General features: G+C 45.8%; 1 protein-coding gene across 2 annotated transcripts; it reads right to left on the reverse strand.

The window, feature by feature from the left end:
- Window positions 1-2,806: 2,806 nt before the first annotated feature.
- GPR62 (G protein-coupled receptor 62) lies at window positions 2,807-13,334 on the reverse strand. 2 transcript variants are annotated; one of them, XM_081177936.1, is made up of 2 exons: window positions 12,594-13,334; window positions 2,807-4,318 (listed from the first exon to the last, which is right to left on the reverse strand). In XM_081177936.1, exon 2 carries the CDS (start codon window positions 4,214-4,216, stop codon window positions 2,981-2,983), a length of 1,236 nt encoding a protein of 411 aa, XP_081034062.1. In that variant the 5' UTR covers window positions 4,217-4,318; window positions 12,594-13,334; the 3' UTR covers window positions 2,807-2,980. The 2 variants fall into 2 exon arrangements, with proteins under 2 accessions (XP_081034062.1, XP_081034061.1); XM_081177935.1 differs by lacking the exon at window positions 12,594-13,334 and adding an exon at window positions 5,849-5,989.
- Window positions 13,335-15,195: the final 1,861 nt, after the last annotated feature.

The following is a 15,195-nucleotide window of genomic DNA, read 5'->3' on the forward strand; positions in this document are numbered from 1 at the left end:
CTCCAAGAACTCAGAAAGAAAACAACCACAGCTCATGGGTACTTGCCTTGCATGCATACGATCTCAGATTTAATTCTGCCATCTCCCTTTAGAAATGATCAGCTACCAGGTGGAACCATCAAGTAGGAGAATTGGCATGCATCCAGCTCCAGGCTCAGGCAATGTAGCTCACAACTGCTGGTGGTCCTCAGTGGGGATGCATGCACTGAAATGGGCTGGTGGGATATGGATGAGCACCGTGATGTGGATGGAGGTGTACATTTATATGCATTGCTGATCTGCATCTGCATCATGTTCAGATGCCTGCTTTGGCACATAGAGCTCCCTTGTTGGATCAAAGGCAACTGGACTCCTTAATCAAACATACGATGCAAAACCAGAAATAATCTGAAGTTTTGCTTCCAAGAACAAAAGTTAGTTAATATAAGTGTGGATAGTAACTATGGCAGGGATGGGGACCCTATGACCTTCCATTTGTTGTTGAACTCCAGCTCCCAGAAGCTCAGTCAGCATGGCCAATGGTCAGCAATGATGGCTGCTATAGAGTCAACAGTGCCCGGAGGGCCACAGGGTCAGCATCATTAGGACTGAGCCTTCCTTCCTTCCTTCCTTCCTTCCTTCCTTCCTTCCTTCCTTCCTTCCTTCCTTCCTTCCTTCCTCAAATGCTTCCTCTGTTGGGAGGTTGAAGGCATGTCATATTCATAATCCTTGTACCAGAATCATCAGCCCACAAGCCCAGTCCTGTGAAAGGTTCCTCAAAAACATGTCCTACATGAGGCTTCCTCTGAGAGAGGTTGTGCGCCTAAGTTTGTAGCCTTGATACATAACCCAAAACTCACTGCTGGTGAGAAAGTCAGCCCAAGCCAGCTAGGCCACATCACCACCATCACCTCCATCTCCTGTTATTTGTATAAACAGCACCCCATGAGCATGCCCTTAGAACAAATGGGGTGTCTCCCTACTGATGAGTTAAGGACTAAGTCATGCCCTGACACAAACAACTCTTTGGCATCTTACTGTGACAGACCGAATTTGTCACATGGAGCCAATCAAGAGGAGGCTTTCACTTTAGATTAAGGCTGGCTTGCTAGAAGTGCCTCTAGGCAGGCAGGTACTGCGCTGTCTCGCTCAGCCGGCTGCTGGGAGCTGCCTCCTCCACCCCTGCTTTAAGTGTCTGCTTCAGTGGAACTTTCTTCAAGATCACCAAGGGATTCAGCTACACAGAACCAATGGCTCTGCTCAGCTGGAATGAATTGACTCTCGCTTGGCCTCATTGGGAGAACAAGGCCTACAGTGTAGGTTCGCCTCCCTTTCTTTCCTTAATGGTCCTATCTCTGACCAACCCAGGATTATTCACAAAGAGCATAGAAACTGAAAAATGCTTCTTCAGAGAAATTCTGTGAGCACCAATCACTCACTCAACACTAAGAACACTGGTGGGTGCCTCTTTTTGAAAATGCCTAACCCTAAAGCAGAGAAAAATCTGTACTTGGTGTTGCTACACTATGGACAGTCACATCCACATCATACATTTAAAGCACTATTATACCACTTTAACAATCATGGCTTCCCCCAAAGGATCCTGGGAGTTGTGGTTTGCTAAGGATGCTGATAATTCTTGGGAGGCCCTATTTCCCTCACAGAGCTTCACTTTCTAAAATTCCCTGGGGGATTGATAGCTGTCCTACTCTTGAATAAAAAAAAATAAATGAAGGGTCTACAGACTTTTCTCTAACTCCCTGCCATTTTTTAGGAAGACCAAGATTAATTGGCAACTGGCGCATTCTGCCTATGACACAAAACAAAGTCAGGGGAAAGTGGCTTCTTTGAAGGCTTGGATTATATTATCTGAGTTTGAAAAATTTTATGGCAAAACAGCAGAAAACCTTCCTAAGAGCCATCTTAATGCACAAACCTTTCAAGCATCTGTTCACAAATGCAATGGATTCTGCCCCCTGTATCTACAGCTGCACATACACTATACCTTTAAATCACATTCAAAGCACATTCATTCCCCCCCCCCCCCAGGATTCTGGGCACTGTAGTTCATGATTCACGCAGTTACAATTCCCAATAACTATTAACAAACTATAGCGCCTAGAATTCTAGAGTTATTCTTGCCTAGGGCATATACAGTGGTTGTCCATTTGTTGAGTGTGATGCAGTGAACATTTCCCCACCTAGCATCCCTGTTTCCATGCCACAGCGCTGAGTTGTTGAGGAAATGCTGTTTCTTCTCCTCAACCAAAGCACTGTAGTTATGAATCCAGTGCAGATCATGGTTGTTACAGCTCTCCTTAACTTGGTGCCCTCCAGCTGATAAGGACTACAACTCCCATCAGCCATAGTGCAAACAAACCGCTCTAGTATCAGTGGTGTAGGATAAATGCCACATCCCTCCTTCCCTATCCATGCCATTTTGGAGGGTTTAAAAGCACCCCACCATTACCAATTACTTTTGGAGGTTGTGCTGGAATGCTCTCCAGCACTGGAGTTCACATTTTAAAAAATAAATTACCACGGCCTTCACTATCTATCCATGACAAAACTAAACCTGCCCTTTCCCAATGGTTGGGGAGAAATAGCACTATTGGCCCAGCCAGTATTTTAACACTTACACCAACAAGCACTTTTGGAGAGGGGTAGTGTGGAAAGGCCTCCACTTCCAATATTATATCTTACTGTCTGCAAATATAGTTGAGAGTGCTCTGCTTCACAGTGCCCCCCCTTCCCCCAGGTGGATGCCAACAGTAGCCTAATGGTACACCTGGCTCTGATCCCACCAGTTGCAACCATGAGCAAACAACCCGTTTAATCACATTTATTCTCAGAGAGAAAATCAATTGTTCAATTTCAGATTCCTCCCTAAAGGAGGCTTGGTCAGGTCTTTCAGCGCACTGAACCTTCTGTTCTTCCCCTCTTAACTTAAAAGGCAGGTGGAAAGAGATGGCTGAAGTGACTTGAAAGCACTGGTCTTTCGTCAGTTGGTTTCTTCTGGGATCTGTCCTGGGATCCGGAACCCCATTGTAGTCTGGTCCAAAGTGTTCCTAGGGCTGGAATTCACGTACGTAGAACGGGTCTCTGTTGTGCAACTGGTCCTCTGCAGGAACTGGAGGAAATTCTCATGGATGGACCCTTCTGGACTGGAGATGCACAGCTCTTGGCTCAGGGGCTTGCTGAGGCAGTGTCGCCCCAGTTTGGACAGCTCTTCCCTGATTTGACGGTTCAGCAGCCCATAGAAAAAAGGGTTGATAGCAAAGGAGGAATAGGCAAGCCAGGTCACAATAATCTCACCATAATTGGGGATGGTCAAGACAGAGTTGATGGAGCAGTGGAGGTGGAAGGAGAAGAATGGAAGCCAGCAGCAGAGGAACTGACCTACAATCAGGACCAAGGTGAGGGCAGCTTTATTCCCACCAAACAAGCGTTCTGGTGACAGCCTGGGAGGTGCATTCCTGGTTGTGATTATAGTGACTTGGCTGTGAATGGAGTCTGATCTTGGTCTTGGTGTGGCAGTCCAGGATGGAACAGGAGCATGCTGCAAGGATGCAATCCGGGCCACTTTGTAGATGCTGCCATAGACCGCAAAGATGATTAAGGTGGGCACTATGAAGCAGAGAGTGCTGAAGATGATCACAAAGATCTTCTTGTGGGCACCTGGGCTCCAGTACACAGTACACTTGCTGGCACTGCTGGCCCCGTCGACTTGGGGCCAACCCACGAGTGCCAAAGCAGCTACGAGGATGGACTTAACCCAGATGAAAGCCACAACGGTAACTGCGAGCCCGGTGGTCATCTTGACTTCATACCTCATGGGGTGGACAATGTAGTAGTAGCGCTCGATGCTGATGACTGAGATGGTGAAGATGGAGGCACTGATGAAACAAACATTCAGGAAGATCAGAGTCTGGCATTCGGCGATGCTGTACAATACCCTGTTGAAGCAGGTGGAGCTGGATATGATCCCCAGCGGCATGACAAAAATGGCAGACAGCAGATCTACTAGGCAGAGGTGGCAGACAAAGATGAACTTCCTCAGCAAAGGCGTCTTGAGGATGACTACCATAACTGCTGTGTTGGCAACCAAAGCAATGACACTCAGCATGACCATGAAGAAAATGCCAATGGCCTCCTGAAACTGGGACACTCCAAGTGAAGAGAAGGCATCGAAACCCTGGGTAGAGTTGATCCTAGTTTTGTTTACCATTGTCCCCATGGTCTAGTTCAAAGTGACCTGTGTCTTAGCAACAAGAAGTACCAGTGGATGTTCAGAGTATATGTCACTGCCACCATCTTCCTTCCTGGTAGTTCTTGATCCCTGTGGAGAACAACAAATCTTGGTGACATAGGAATGACTGGAACAGAATGTGCTGCCAGAATCGAATGGGAGACAAAGTAGCTTGAGGGAACCAACCACTGCACATGCAATATTGGAACACAAAACGAACACATTGACTATAATGGGATAGGGATGAGACACAATTCAGTAGGACACACAATGAACTAGGTGAGGGTGTTCCAGTGGTTTAAATGCTAGGAGGTCAGAGGGGGAAGCCCCGTCAGTTGCTGTTTTGGAAAACTATAGGAGGCATAATTTTGGGTAGATGGTGTTGGGCATGCAGATGTTGTTAAGGGCCCCCTAACTCCCCCTCCCATTATTGGAGCTCTGGGGTGCTCATTGCTATAATAATCAACTGTGACTTTATCCATCCTGTTAAAAGGTAATTGAGGTGACTGCAGTTGTTCCTCAGTGGTGTAGCATAGTTTGCTGGTGGACTGGACAATCTGGTGGTGCTGGACTGCAGTGCAGCTCCCTCACACACCCTCACACACTGGAGCCCAGCAGAGGAAAAACATAGTGATGCTGCAGCTGCCTCTCCTCTCCTGCCCTGGGTCAGGCCTGATCCAAGAGTGGAGCTCTGGCATGTCAGTCCTGGGACATCACATGAGGAGCCAAACAGAGGAGGGGAGAGGCATGATGGGGCAGCGGCAGTAACACCCTCCCCCCTCCCCCTCTTGGCTGGTCCAATGGCCATGAGCAAAAGGTGCTGCTACCACCCCTGCCCTGAAGGCCCAGCTCGGGTGTGGCTTCCTTCCCTGCCTTGATAAGGGGGCCTGTCATATGCCCAGGGCAGCAGCTCATCCAGCCCCGCCCATGCTATGCCTGTGAGTGGCAGTGATGCTGATGTCAGGTGAGCAGCTCTGAGGTTTCACCTTACCCCAGCTCATGGCACACTACTGCCTACTTCAACCTTCTGGCAAAGTAGGAAGTCCCCTCCTGCAATGTATGTGGCCTCAGCTTACAAACCTCTAATAAAGGAGAGCCCACTATCGTCTGAGACTGTCTGCTTCACGGCTGAACAGTTTGCACCATCAGGAAGTTCTTGCTCTGGTTGGTATGTGTGGTACTTTCAAAATATGGCAGCACAATTATAACCACATTCTCCGATGAGCCCTAGGTTAAGGCCTTGAGGGGCATCAGTAAATAAGATGCAAGGTGGTATTCAGGTGGCTGAGCTAGCTTCTAACTTTTTTCCTGCAAACATTTATTTGGCCTGGCACAGGAAGGGTCATGACAAGGCCACAGCCTCAATATATTTCTAATTTTGTTTACTTGAGCAATTTTCTTCTTGCAGTTGACAAAACCCAACAAAACCCATAAGCGTGTCCAGAAATCAAATTTCAGATTAACAGGCTAGCAGATTTTTGAAGTGGAGGATGGAATCTCCTCAGGTGAGATCCCAAGAACCTGAAGAGCCATGGCAACCTGGGAAAACTTTCCTCAACTGAATACAGATAACTGCTGGATCCTGCAGCTAATCTAACAGAGCCAATAAAAAATCCCTACCCCTTCACATTTTGGTCCTGTCAAGAGCTCCTTATTCTGAGAATGTGACGTCAGGAAGAGTTTGCCATTGACTTCCACAGGGGCAAGACCAGCCCCTTTATATGCAGGGCAAAGAAAATGAAACCTAACAAGCCTGCATTATGAAATCACTGCTTACACAGGAGCAGAAATTGATCCGGGAGGTATTAAATCACCCTGGGCTGATTTCCCCCTCAGAAAAGAAAGGAAATGCTCCCAGGAGACACCTTATCAGGGTCATTCTTGGGAACAGGCAGTGGTGGTTCTTCTGCACACAGTGACATCATCTTAGTAGGTAGAGTAAGTTCCTCATTGGTTGCTATGAGCTCTATCTTCCTGGACTCTGGCACTTTCTGGTAGAATAAGCAGTGTGTGTGTGCGCATGCATGCCCTCTTAAGAATGTTGAGGATGGCTTATCTCAACCTAGAATCATTTTCAATCAAAACTGTCAGTGCTGTTACTCTGAATAGTGTGTGTGTGTGTGTGTCTCTCTCTGTGTGTATACCTCATTCCAGTAGTTTTTTAGAAACAAGCTTTAGACTTCATCCTTGAATATTCCCTTTTCAGTGTCCAGTAGGAGTATTCACCAGGCACCCCACACTATCCACCATCAATAAGAAATAAAATGAGAGAGGCTTCATTCCCATCTCTAGAGTAACTAATCCTGGAAGTGACCACACTTTAATCCAGTAAAGTCAGCAAAACAAACAAACAAACAAACAAACAAACAAACAAACAAAAAACCTATCAAACTAGCATAAGAAACAACATATTGAAAGTTGCAGTGTCTACCTCATTAAGGAAGAGGCTTGCAATGATTTTATAGTTTAACCTCATTTATGCTAGACTACTTGGCTGATGCCAAGCTAAACCTCTGAAAGTCAGGTCAATCTCCCTGCCACTGGTGCTACCTTCTATTGTTTCCGTCACTTTTTGGGGAGGGTGTAATACTTTTACAGATATTCTCTCATTCAGTCCCCTCCCCCACCGCCCTGTGATGAGCTACCATGTTTGAAATCCAAGCTGAGGGCTAAACAAATGTTAGCATTCAAGATTAGGCCAGTTCTAGGGGAGCATGGGAGTGCCTTCCACACAAGTCCAGCCCTACCATTAAGCAGAGTGAGGCAGTCGCCTCAGGTGGCGGAGCTTGGAGGAGAGTGGTGTGTGACACATATCCTGCGCCCCTAAGCTATTCTGCTGCCCTCAGGTGCAGTGGAAGACACTGTTCCATCACCAGTGCTAAAGTCAGATTCAATCACCAGCCTGGTTTGCTTTTGTATATGGAATGTGAGGGGGCGCCATCTTGACGTTTTTCAGGCGGCAAAATGGGTCAGGCCAGCCCTGCTTCTGCATGTTGAATTCCATGCCACTCTCGAATCATCTGGAAGAAAGAAGCAAGGACAGTTTGGGGGAAATGACATGCTTTCTTTCCAAGCCAGCATTGTCAACCCCCAGGAGCAGATCAATGCTGGTAGAGGAAAGAACTGTATTATTATTCACCTGACCCACATTACCAGAGCAGCATGGATAATTCCACCCGTGAGGAAGGAACCTCCAACTGTTCTGGTAACGTATAAATTAGCTGCCAAGTCTGCTGCAGTAAACAATAACAATGAAAGCTTTAGCCATTAGCAGAGGTGGATTTAGGGTAGAGCCATCAGTGCAGTTGTACTGGGCGCCTTGCTGCAGGGAAACAATGCTGTAAAATGGAGCACGAGAGGCAGGGGAGTACCAAATTTCAGCACTGCACAGGGCCCCGCTGAAATTTGAGAACCCAAAGTCTACCACTGCCTTTACAGATGGCCCCATCAATTTATCCCACCCTCTGTTTGTGTGGAGGTGAGTCTCCCAGAGCTATGGTCATATGATTGATACGGGATGACTCAAAGATGATTTTGTGGTACAGGGCTATACTAATGCAGGCTCTTTCTTTGTCCCCAGTGCAAAGTAATGGGACACCATGGGACACCATGCCTGAAAGCATGGCAAAACATTAAGACAGAAATGTTGCTAGGACACTTCTAAGGAACATCTTCCCTGTGGCATGGAAAGATGGTTTGGGATGGCCCGAGGCTTAATAAGCGATGGTGAAATTTTCTTCAGGTCCCAGTTCTTGATTTGGGCTCCACCTAAGGACATATGAGGAGCTCTGCTCAGTCAGGCCAAAGGTCCATCTAGTCCAGGATCTCGTTACAGTATCACAGTGACCAATCTGATGCCTATGAGGAGCTCACAAGCAGGATCTCAGTGCAACAGCACTCTCTACACTTGTGATCCCTAGCAATTGGTATTCAGAGGCATACACTCTCCGACAGGAGATGCAGAATGCAGCCCTCTATAACCTTATCCTCCATGAATTTGTCCTGAACGTTTGCATTCAATTAAAAATTGTGGAGTCACACACCATATGCTTCTTTCCATTGGAGAGGAGAGATTTTGATTGGGGAAAATCACACTGGGTGGTGGGTGGGCTGGGGAGGATCCCTCCCTAGCGCCACTGCTGTTTTTAACTAAAAATATTAGTACTTAAAAGTCAACCTGGGATTTCCCTTGTCTTGAAAAGAACTAATAGACATGTTTGGATTAAACAGGACCATGTTGCCTGAATAATACATGGCCAATTTCATATCGATCAATAGTGTCATATTCACATCCCCTTCAGATCTTTCCAGCCATTCAGAAGGCAAGCTTTTGAGAGGACTCAGCCAATCTCCCTAAAAATACAACTGCACCTAGCAATTTTGCTGGGTCTAGTAAGGCATCTTCTAGCTTCATTAACACTCTCCTGGCCACCATACTCTTATCTTACAAAAACATAGCCACAGCACAGTCTTTAACAACATGTACACAGAGGCGCACTGGCTTACTCTGTAAGTGACATGCATCCTCCCCCCTCCACTGACCTGTATGTATTCTAGCATACCTAGAACTGCATTTTTTCATACACAGGCATGCCCAGTGCCACACTCTCATCTATCCATGCGCACACATACATGCACAGAGCCCGGAGGAGACCAAACATTGTTCTTTCTTTCTCCCAGACAGGCAAGGTTAGTGTGAAATGGTTCATAGTCTGCTGATCCAGCAAAACAGTTCTCTCCCCTGCCTAGCAATAACAGTGGCGGAAGATTCCTCTTTAGATTGAGTTGCCTGGGCAACTCAACACTTGCTGAAGAGGGCTCTAGATATATTGGGCTTCACCCCAGCGACAAGACCATCCCAGCAACTTCTCTGCAAGGCAGGCCAGCAGCTTCTGCTTCTGCTTTTGTAGCCATGCTGCCGTCATCGTCATCTTTCTCCTTTGCTCAGAATCAGCCTTGGACAAGCTCCTAGTTAACAAACAAACTAAATGGTGGTGGTGACAAATGCTTGGCCCAACCCAAAGCTGGGAGGGAGGTAACTGGTCGGTCAGAGAATGGGAGATTGATGGAAATTTCTCCCCAAACCTCTTTAGATTATGATGGAAGGATGTATGGGATAGGAAAGGCTGTGGCTTTGAGATGGGCGGGTGGGGGGGCTTCTTTAAAAAATTGCTTGACATTTTGCTTGGTAGGACTCAACGCTGGTTGCCCTAATGGACCAGTGCTTCCTGGCTTGAAACAAGAAGTAGGAGAAATGAAAAGTGGAAATAACACAACTAAAAGGCTGGAATTCCAGGCCCTCCAAGTGTCCCTATTTTCCAGGGACAGTCCCGGATTTACAGAAGCCGTCCCTGTTTCTGATTTGATCCCAGAATGTCCTGCTTTTCCTTAGGACGTCCCTATTTTCACTGGAGAAATGTTGGAAGGTATGGAGTTAGGCAACCCCCGAGCCAAGAGGATAAGTACCTATACAACATTTAGAAGACATCTTTAGAAGGAAGCCCTGTATAAGAAAGTTTCTTAATATTTAAAGTTTTGTTATATTTTTATATATGTTGGTAGCTTCCCAGAGTAGCTGGGGCAACCCAGTCAAATGGGCGGGATGATGATAATAATAATATTGACATTAAGAGCTGTTCGACAGTGGAATTTGCTGCCAAGGAGTGTGGTGGAGTCTCCTTTTTTGGAGGTCTTTAAGCAGAGGCTTGACAACCATATGTCAGGAGTGCTCTGATGGTGTTTCCTGCTTGGCAGGGGGTTGGACTCGATGGCCCTTGTGGTCTATTCCAACTCTATGATTCTATGATAATAATAATACCAATAATAATAATAATAATAATAATAATAATAATAATAATAATAATAATAATGGAATAGGATGCCCCTATTTTCATCAGAGGGTATGGAATTCAGCAAAGTCAAATTTCAAGGTATACTAGTAACAAGGTATACTAGTAACTTTGGGGGCTACTCAGCCATACTAGGCCCTAATTCTGCACATACTTGTAAATCTGCCTCTGGCCCTTGATGATCCTGTGACAACACAAGAGCAGCCAGTGCCTGGCACAGAGCACACAGAGCGGGAGAGTGTGATCTGTGAGACAGGATTGGCTTGAGACCATCTCAGATGTTGCAGGGGCAGTTTCCCCCTCCCTAAAGGAGAGTGGCTTGCAAGGCCTGCCATCCCTCAACATTCACCCTTGCAGAAAGGACACAGCTCCTATACCAAATCATTCAGGCAGATGTGTTCAATATAAAGCACATTGGTTGCTGTTATCAACCCTTCTCTTTCTAACAATACAGAAAGATAGAGGTCAGAAGGCAATTTTTTGAATTTGTACGGCCTGATGCAAGTGTCTCACATTGTTTCATTGGTAAGGCAAGTCCCAAACTCTGCAATCTGTCCCACAGAATACTGCCTTTGGGATAAGTTTATTGAGGACTATATTCTCCTGTGGTATAAATTTCAGTGCTGACGAGACACTCGGATGTGAGTTGTTCCTCTTCTGTTGAGGGCCACCTCCACAGCATCCGTCAAGTGAATGACTCTAGCAGGAAAGTGTTTGGAGCTGGTGGTCGAGGGCCATTCTTCCAGTATCTATTTAAACCCCTTTACTACATGGCCTTTGGGGTCCCTTACAATGCTACAAGTTCAGCAGTTTGGAAGCCACTTCTGCATGAAGCAATCCCAAACTGCAGTGGGGCAGGGGAAGATGTGTGAATAATGCAAACACATTGAGGGACTCACCCAATTGCCCCAACCCATGTACTTGCATTATTCCCATAACATGCTCTCCTAAGACACCAGAGTGCATCATGTGGGGGTGGTTCTTAAGCTGCAGGTGTGAAGGGGGCCTTAGAGCAGGGTTGGTTAAACTGTGGCTTGGGACCACCAGCAGTTCTCGGTGCACTTTCAGATAGTGCTCTCACTCAAATGTTTAAGAGGCAAATGCTGAAGTGTTAGAGCGTTCTTTGGCATGCCCACATAAGCTGAAATGGGATCAATGTTCAGGTTTGATTTTAAAACTGTTCCCTCCATTTCTGATGTTCAGGCTCTGAGCGCTGCTGCTTGTGTTGCCAAAATGGCACCGTCTACACACACAAAAGGGAAGCACCAAGAGGCTTGAGAGGTCCCAAGGCTAACAAAAGTACAAAAACATTTTTAGGGCAAACACTCTAACGATGGGAACCCCCAAAACAACCCAATGAGTGCTACGTTCAGTAACGACAGAATAGTTACTGGCTGTTGTGGGGACTGGATGGGTGGAGGAATGGAATGGTATTGAATCTTCAAGAGGGCATGCTCCAATGTTTAAGCTGAAAAACAACTGCTTTGGAGACTCTTGGTGGCTATCCTCAGAGTTCTCCTCATTGTCTGCATATATTGTATTATAATCTGGAAGCCTCTGAAGCAACCTCCCACATGGTGTCCGTAAGATAAGACAATGGGGTGATCCACAAAGATCAAGCAAGTGCAAATAGTGACCTACAATAAAATAAATTGTAAAACAGGTTGCAAGGAAGGGGGATGAAACAGCTTTGCAGAAAGGATGTAGGAAAGTGGGGGGGGGGGGAGGGTATAAATCCAAAAAAATCTGAAGCAAGCCAACAAACTCACTTGGAAAATCACCTCCATAATTGATTTCACCAGTTTTGAAAGCAGGAAGGTGCTTCTATCAGAAACCTTCCTTTTATTACCACTTGGCAGTTTATAGGGCTTATACAAGTATATATCATTTATACCCTTTATTCCTCGCTGCTGTATCAACTACTGAATTGTCATTTTAGACTGCAAACTCCTTTTCACCAAGGTAAGGCAGTTCTTTCCATTTCTCCCCTTGAGCAGCTTTTCTATCACAACCTTCCTTTTTCTTCGCTCTTCTTTGCACTCATTTCAGTTTCTACTCTCTCTCCTTGAATGCAGGTGAGCCAATTTTGACCTAGCATTTCAAGCAAAGGCTTTGCTTGTGCCTTAGTACCAGGGTATTTCTAGATTTCCCTGCCTCTTCTGGAATGTCACACCCAATTCATTGCAGATACGAAACTGGACAAGATGAAGGAAGCTATTTCCCTCAAAAGGTCCAGGGAGCCTGTTCAGTGGAAGGGGCTTGTATTGCTGAGGAACATAGGAAACTGCCATAAACCGAGTCAGACCTCTGGTCCAACTGGCTCAATTTTGCCTGCATTAACTGACAGCAGCTCTCCAGGGTTTAAGGCATACTGGGAATTGAACAGGTGACCTTCTGCATGCAGAGCAGATGATCTGCCATTGCACTTCTCCTTACCAGATGAGGTATGTGCCTTTGCCCCAATGCTGTCTCAGACCTACGACCTCCCCAGAAGGACCCACAAAGAAGTCACTCACCTAAGTCGAGTGAGGCTGATGGTCCTTCACTGGCCAGCAGCATCTCTGACTTCTGTCTCCTCCAGAGCAGCGAGTTCTTCATAACTTCCCAGCCACGGCAGGAATAGCGGCTTCAGATCTAACCCCTCCTTCTCAGGAGCTGACAGGCTTATCAGTTTTCCATGCTCTGCTGTGATGTCCATTTTCCTAGACAGCAAACCGGTGATGCTCCGCTGGCTTTCGTACCAGCTCCATGAACGGGGTGGGGGGGGGGGAACAAGGACTATTGTCCTGTTTACAATGATCTGCTTTGTTTGTGGAATCAAAGTCCTTTCCTGCTGCAGGGAGAAGACAGCTTAAGCAAGGCAATTATTGCACCCTGGAGGTAGCCCAAGACTAGGAAGAGGAGATGCACAAAATCCCTAGGAAGGGGTTGCTGCTGTTGAATTCTCCGCACCTGGAATGGGGCTGGGAGGCTGCTGCTGCTGCTGCAGTAGTGACTGCTGTTTCGCTGTGGATGGCACAGGCTGTCACATCTGGGCTTTGCCTGGCCTTTTAAAGCACTGTCTGTCATTCAGAGAGAATTCTACTGGGTCCTAAGCACCTCCCCCACAGAGATACATAGGCTTGAGTGACCCAGGACACACTGTTGTAGGAAATGGGTGTTCCGAGGCTGCTGAGCCTCTGGAATTTTCAGCTCTGCAAGGAGGATAATTGGGCCAGGCCATTCCATTCAGATTGTACAAGCCGTACCTAAGGGGTAAAAAGAGACGCATGATGCAGAGGTGTGTGTGGTTTTTCCCCCTGCAGTGAAAGCAGAGCAAAGACAGCTCCCTGCTAGTTCACTGAGGCCTGTGTTACCAAGCGCAGGGTTCTTTTTTTACTAGGAAAAGATGAAGCAGTCTCTTTCCAATCGATGTAGATTTTGCACATGTTCATTCACCCTGTCCCATTTCCACATTAATATGATTTTTTTAAAAAAATTAAAACATGCAGGGAAATTCATATTTAAGTACTTCTACATGAATTTCATCACAAAATACACATTTACGATTGCACTTTATCTCAATGTATGTATGCATTCATAAATGTATTTTATCCTAAAATACCGTTTTTTATATGTTTCAGTATGTTTTTTGGATCATAGAATGATATAACTGTAGAATGGGCTATCTAGTCCATGGGCAGGCAAACTAGGGCCCGGGGTCCAGATGCGGCCCAATCGCCTTCTCAATTCGGCCTGCGGACAGTCCGGGAATCAGAGCATTTTGACATGAGTAGAATGTGTCCTTTTATTTAAAATGCATCTATGGGTTATTTGTGGGGCCTGCCTGGTGTTTTTACATGAGTACAGTGGTACCTCGGGTTAAGTACTTAATTCGTTCCGGAGGTCCATACTTAACCTGAAACTGTTCTTCACCTGAAGCACCACTTTAGCTAATGGGGCCTCCTACTGCTGCTGCGCCGCCGGAGCACGATTTCTGTTCTCATCCTGAAGCAAAGTTCTTAACCTGAAGCACTATTTCTGGGTTAGCGGAGTCTGTAACCTGAAGCGTATGTAACCCGAGGTACCACTGTAGAATGTGCACTTTTATTTAAAATACATCTCTGGGTTATTTGTGGGGCATAGGAATTCATTCATATTTTTTCCCAAAATATAGTCCGCCCCCCCCCACAAGGTCTGAGGGACAGTGGACCGGCCCATGGCTGAAAAAGTTTGCTGATTCTAGTCCAACACTCTGCAATGCAGAAATCTCAAAGCATCCCAATCAGATGACCATCAACCTCTGCTTTAAAACCTCCAAGGAAGAGATAATTGGAGGTTACAGAGCTATGAAAAACTAAAGAATAAGCTGCAAGATTGGTTTCATTATGCTCAAATTCAAGAGGTTTTTAAGTTAGATAAAAAAACAGGATTCCAGGTGGAAAAATCGAAACTAGAGACAGAACTGTTAGAACCAAAGACTAAGGTATTATCGAGAATGTATAACTTGCTGCTTAAATGGAACACTCAGGATGAGACAGTTAAATCAGCCATGATAAAATGGGCTCAAGACATTGGGTACAACATTATGTTTGAAGACTGGGAAAAGTTATGGACCACCGGTATGAAATTTACGGCATGTAATGCCCTGAAAGAAAACATTATGAAAATGATATACAGGTGGTACATGACCCCAGTCAAGCTTGCTAAGAAATACCATTTGTCTGATAATAAATGTTGGAAATGTAAGGAGGCTGAAGGGACATTCTTTCACCTCTGGTGGACCTGTCCAAAAGTGAAGGCCTTCTGGGAAATGATTTATAATGAGTTAAAAAAGGTGTTTAAGTACACCTTTCCTAAGAAACCAGAGGCCTTTCTCTTGGGCATTGTCGGCCAGAAGGTGTTAAAGAAGGATAGAACGTTTTTTATGTACGCAACTACAGCAGCAAGAATTCTTATTGCAAAATATTGGAAGACTCAAGATTTACCCACACTGGAAGAGTGGCAGACGCAATTGATGGACTATATAGAATTGGCCGAGATGACTGCCAGGATCCGAGATTTGGGAGAAGAAGCAATGGAGGAGGACTGGAAAAAATTCAAAGACTATTTACAAAAATTTTATAAGTTATATGAATT

Source organism: Podarcis bocagei, assembly GCF_964188305.1.
Source record: "Podarcis bocagei genome assembly, chromosome: 2".
NCBI lineage: Eukaryota > Metazoa > Chordata > Lepidosauria > Squamata > Lacertidae > Podarcis > Podarcis bocagei.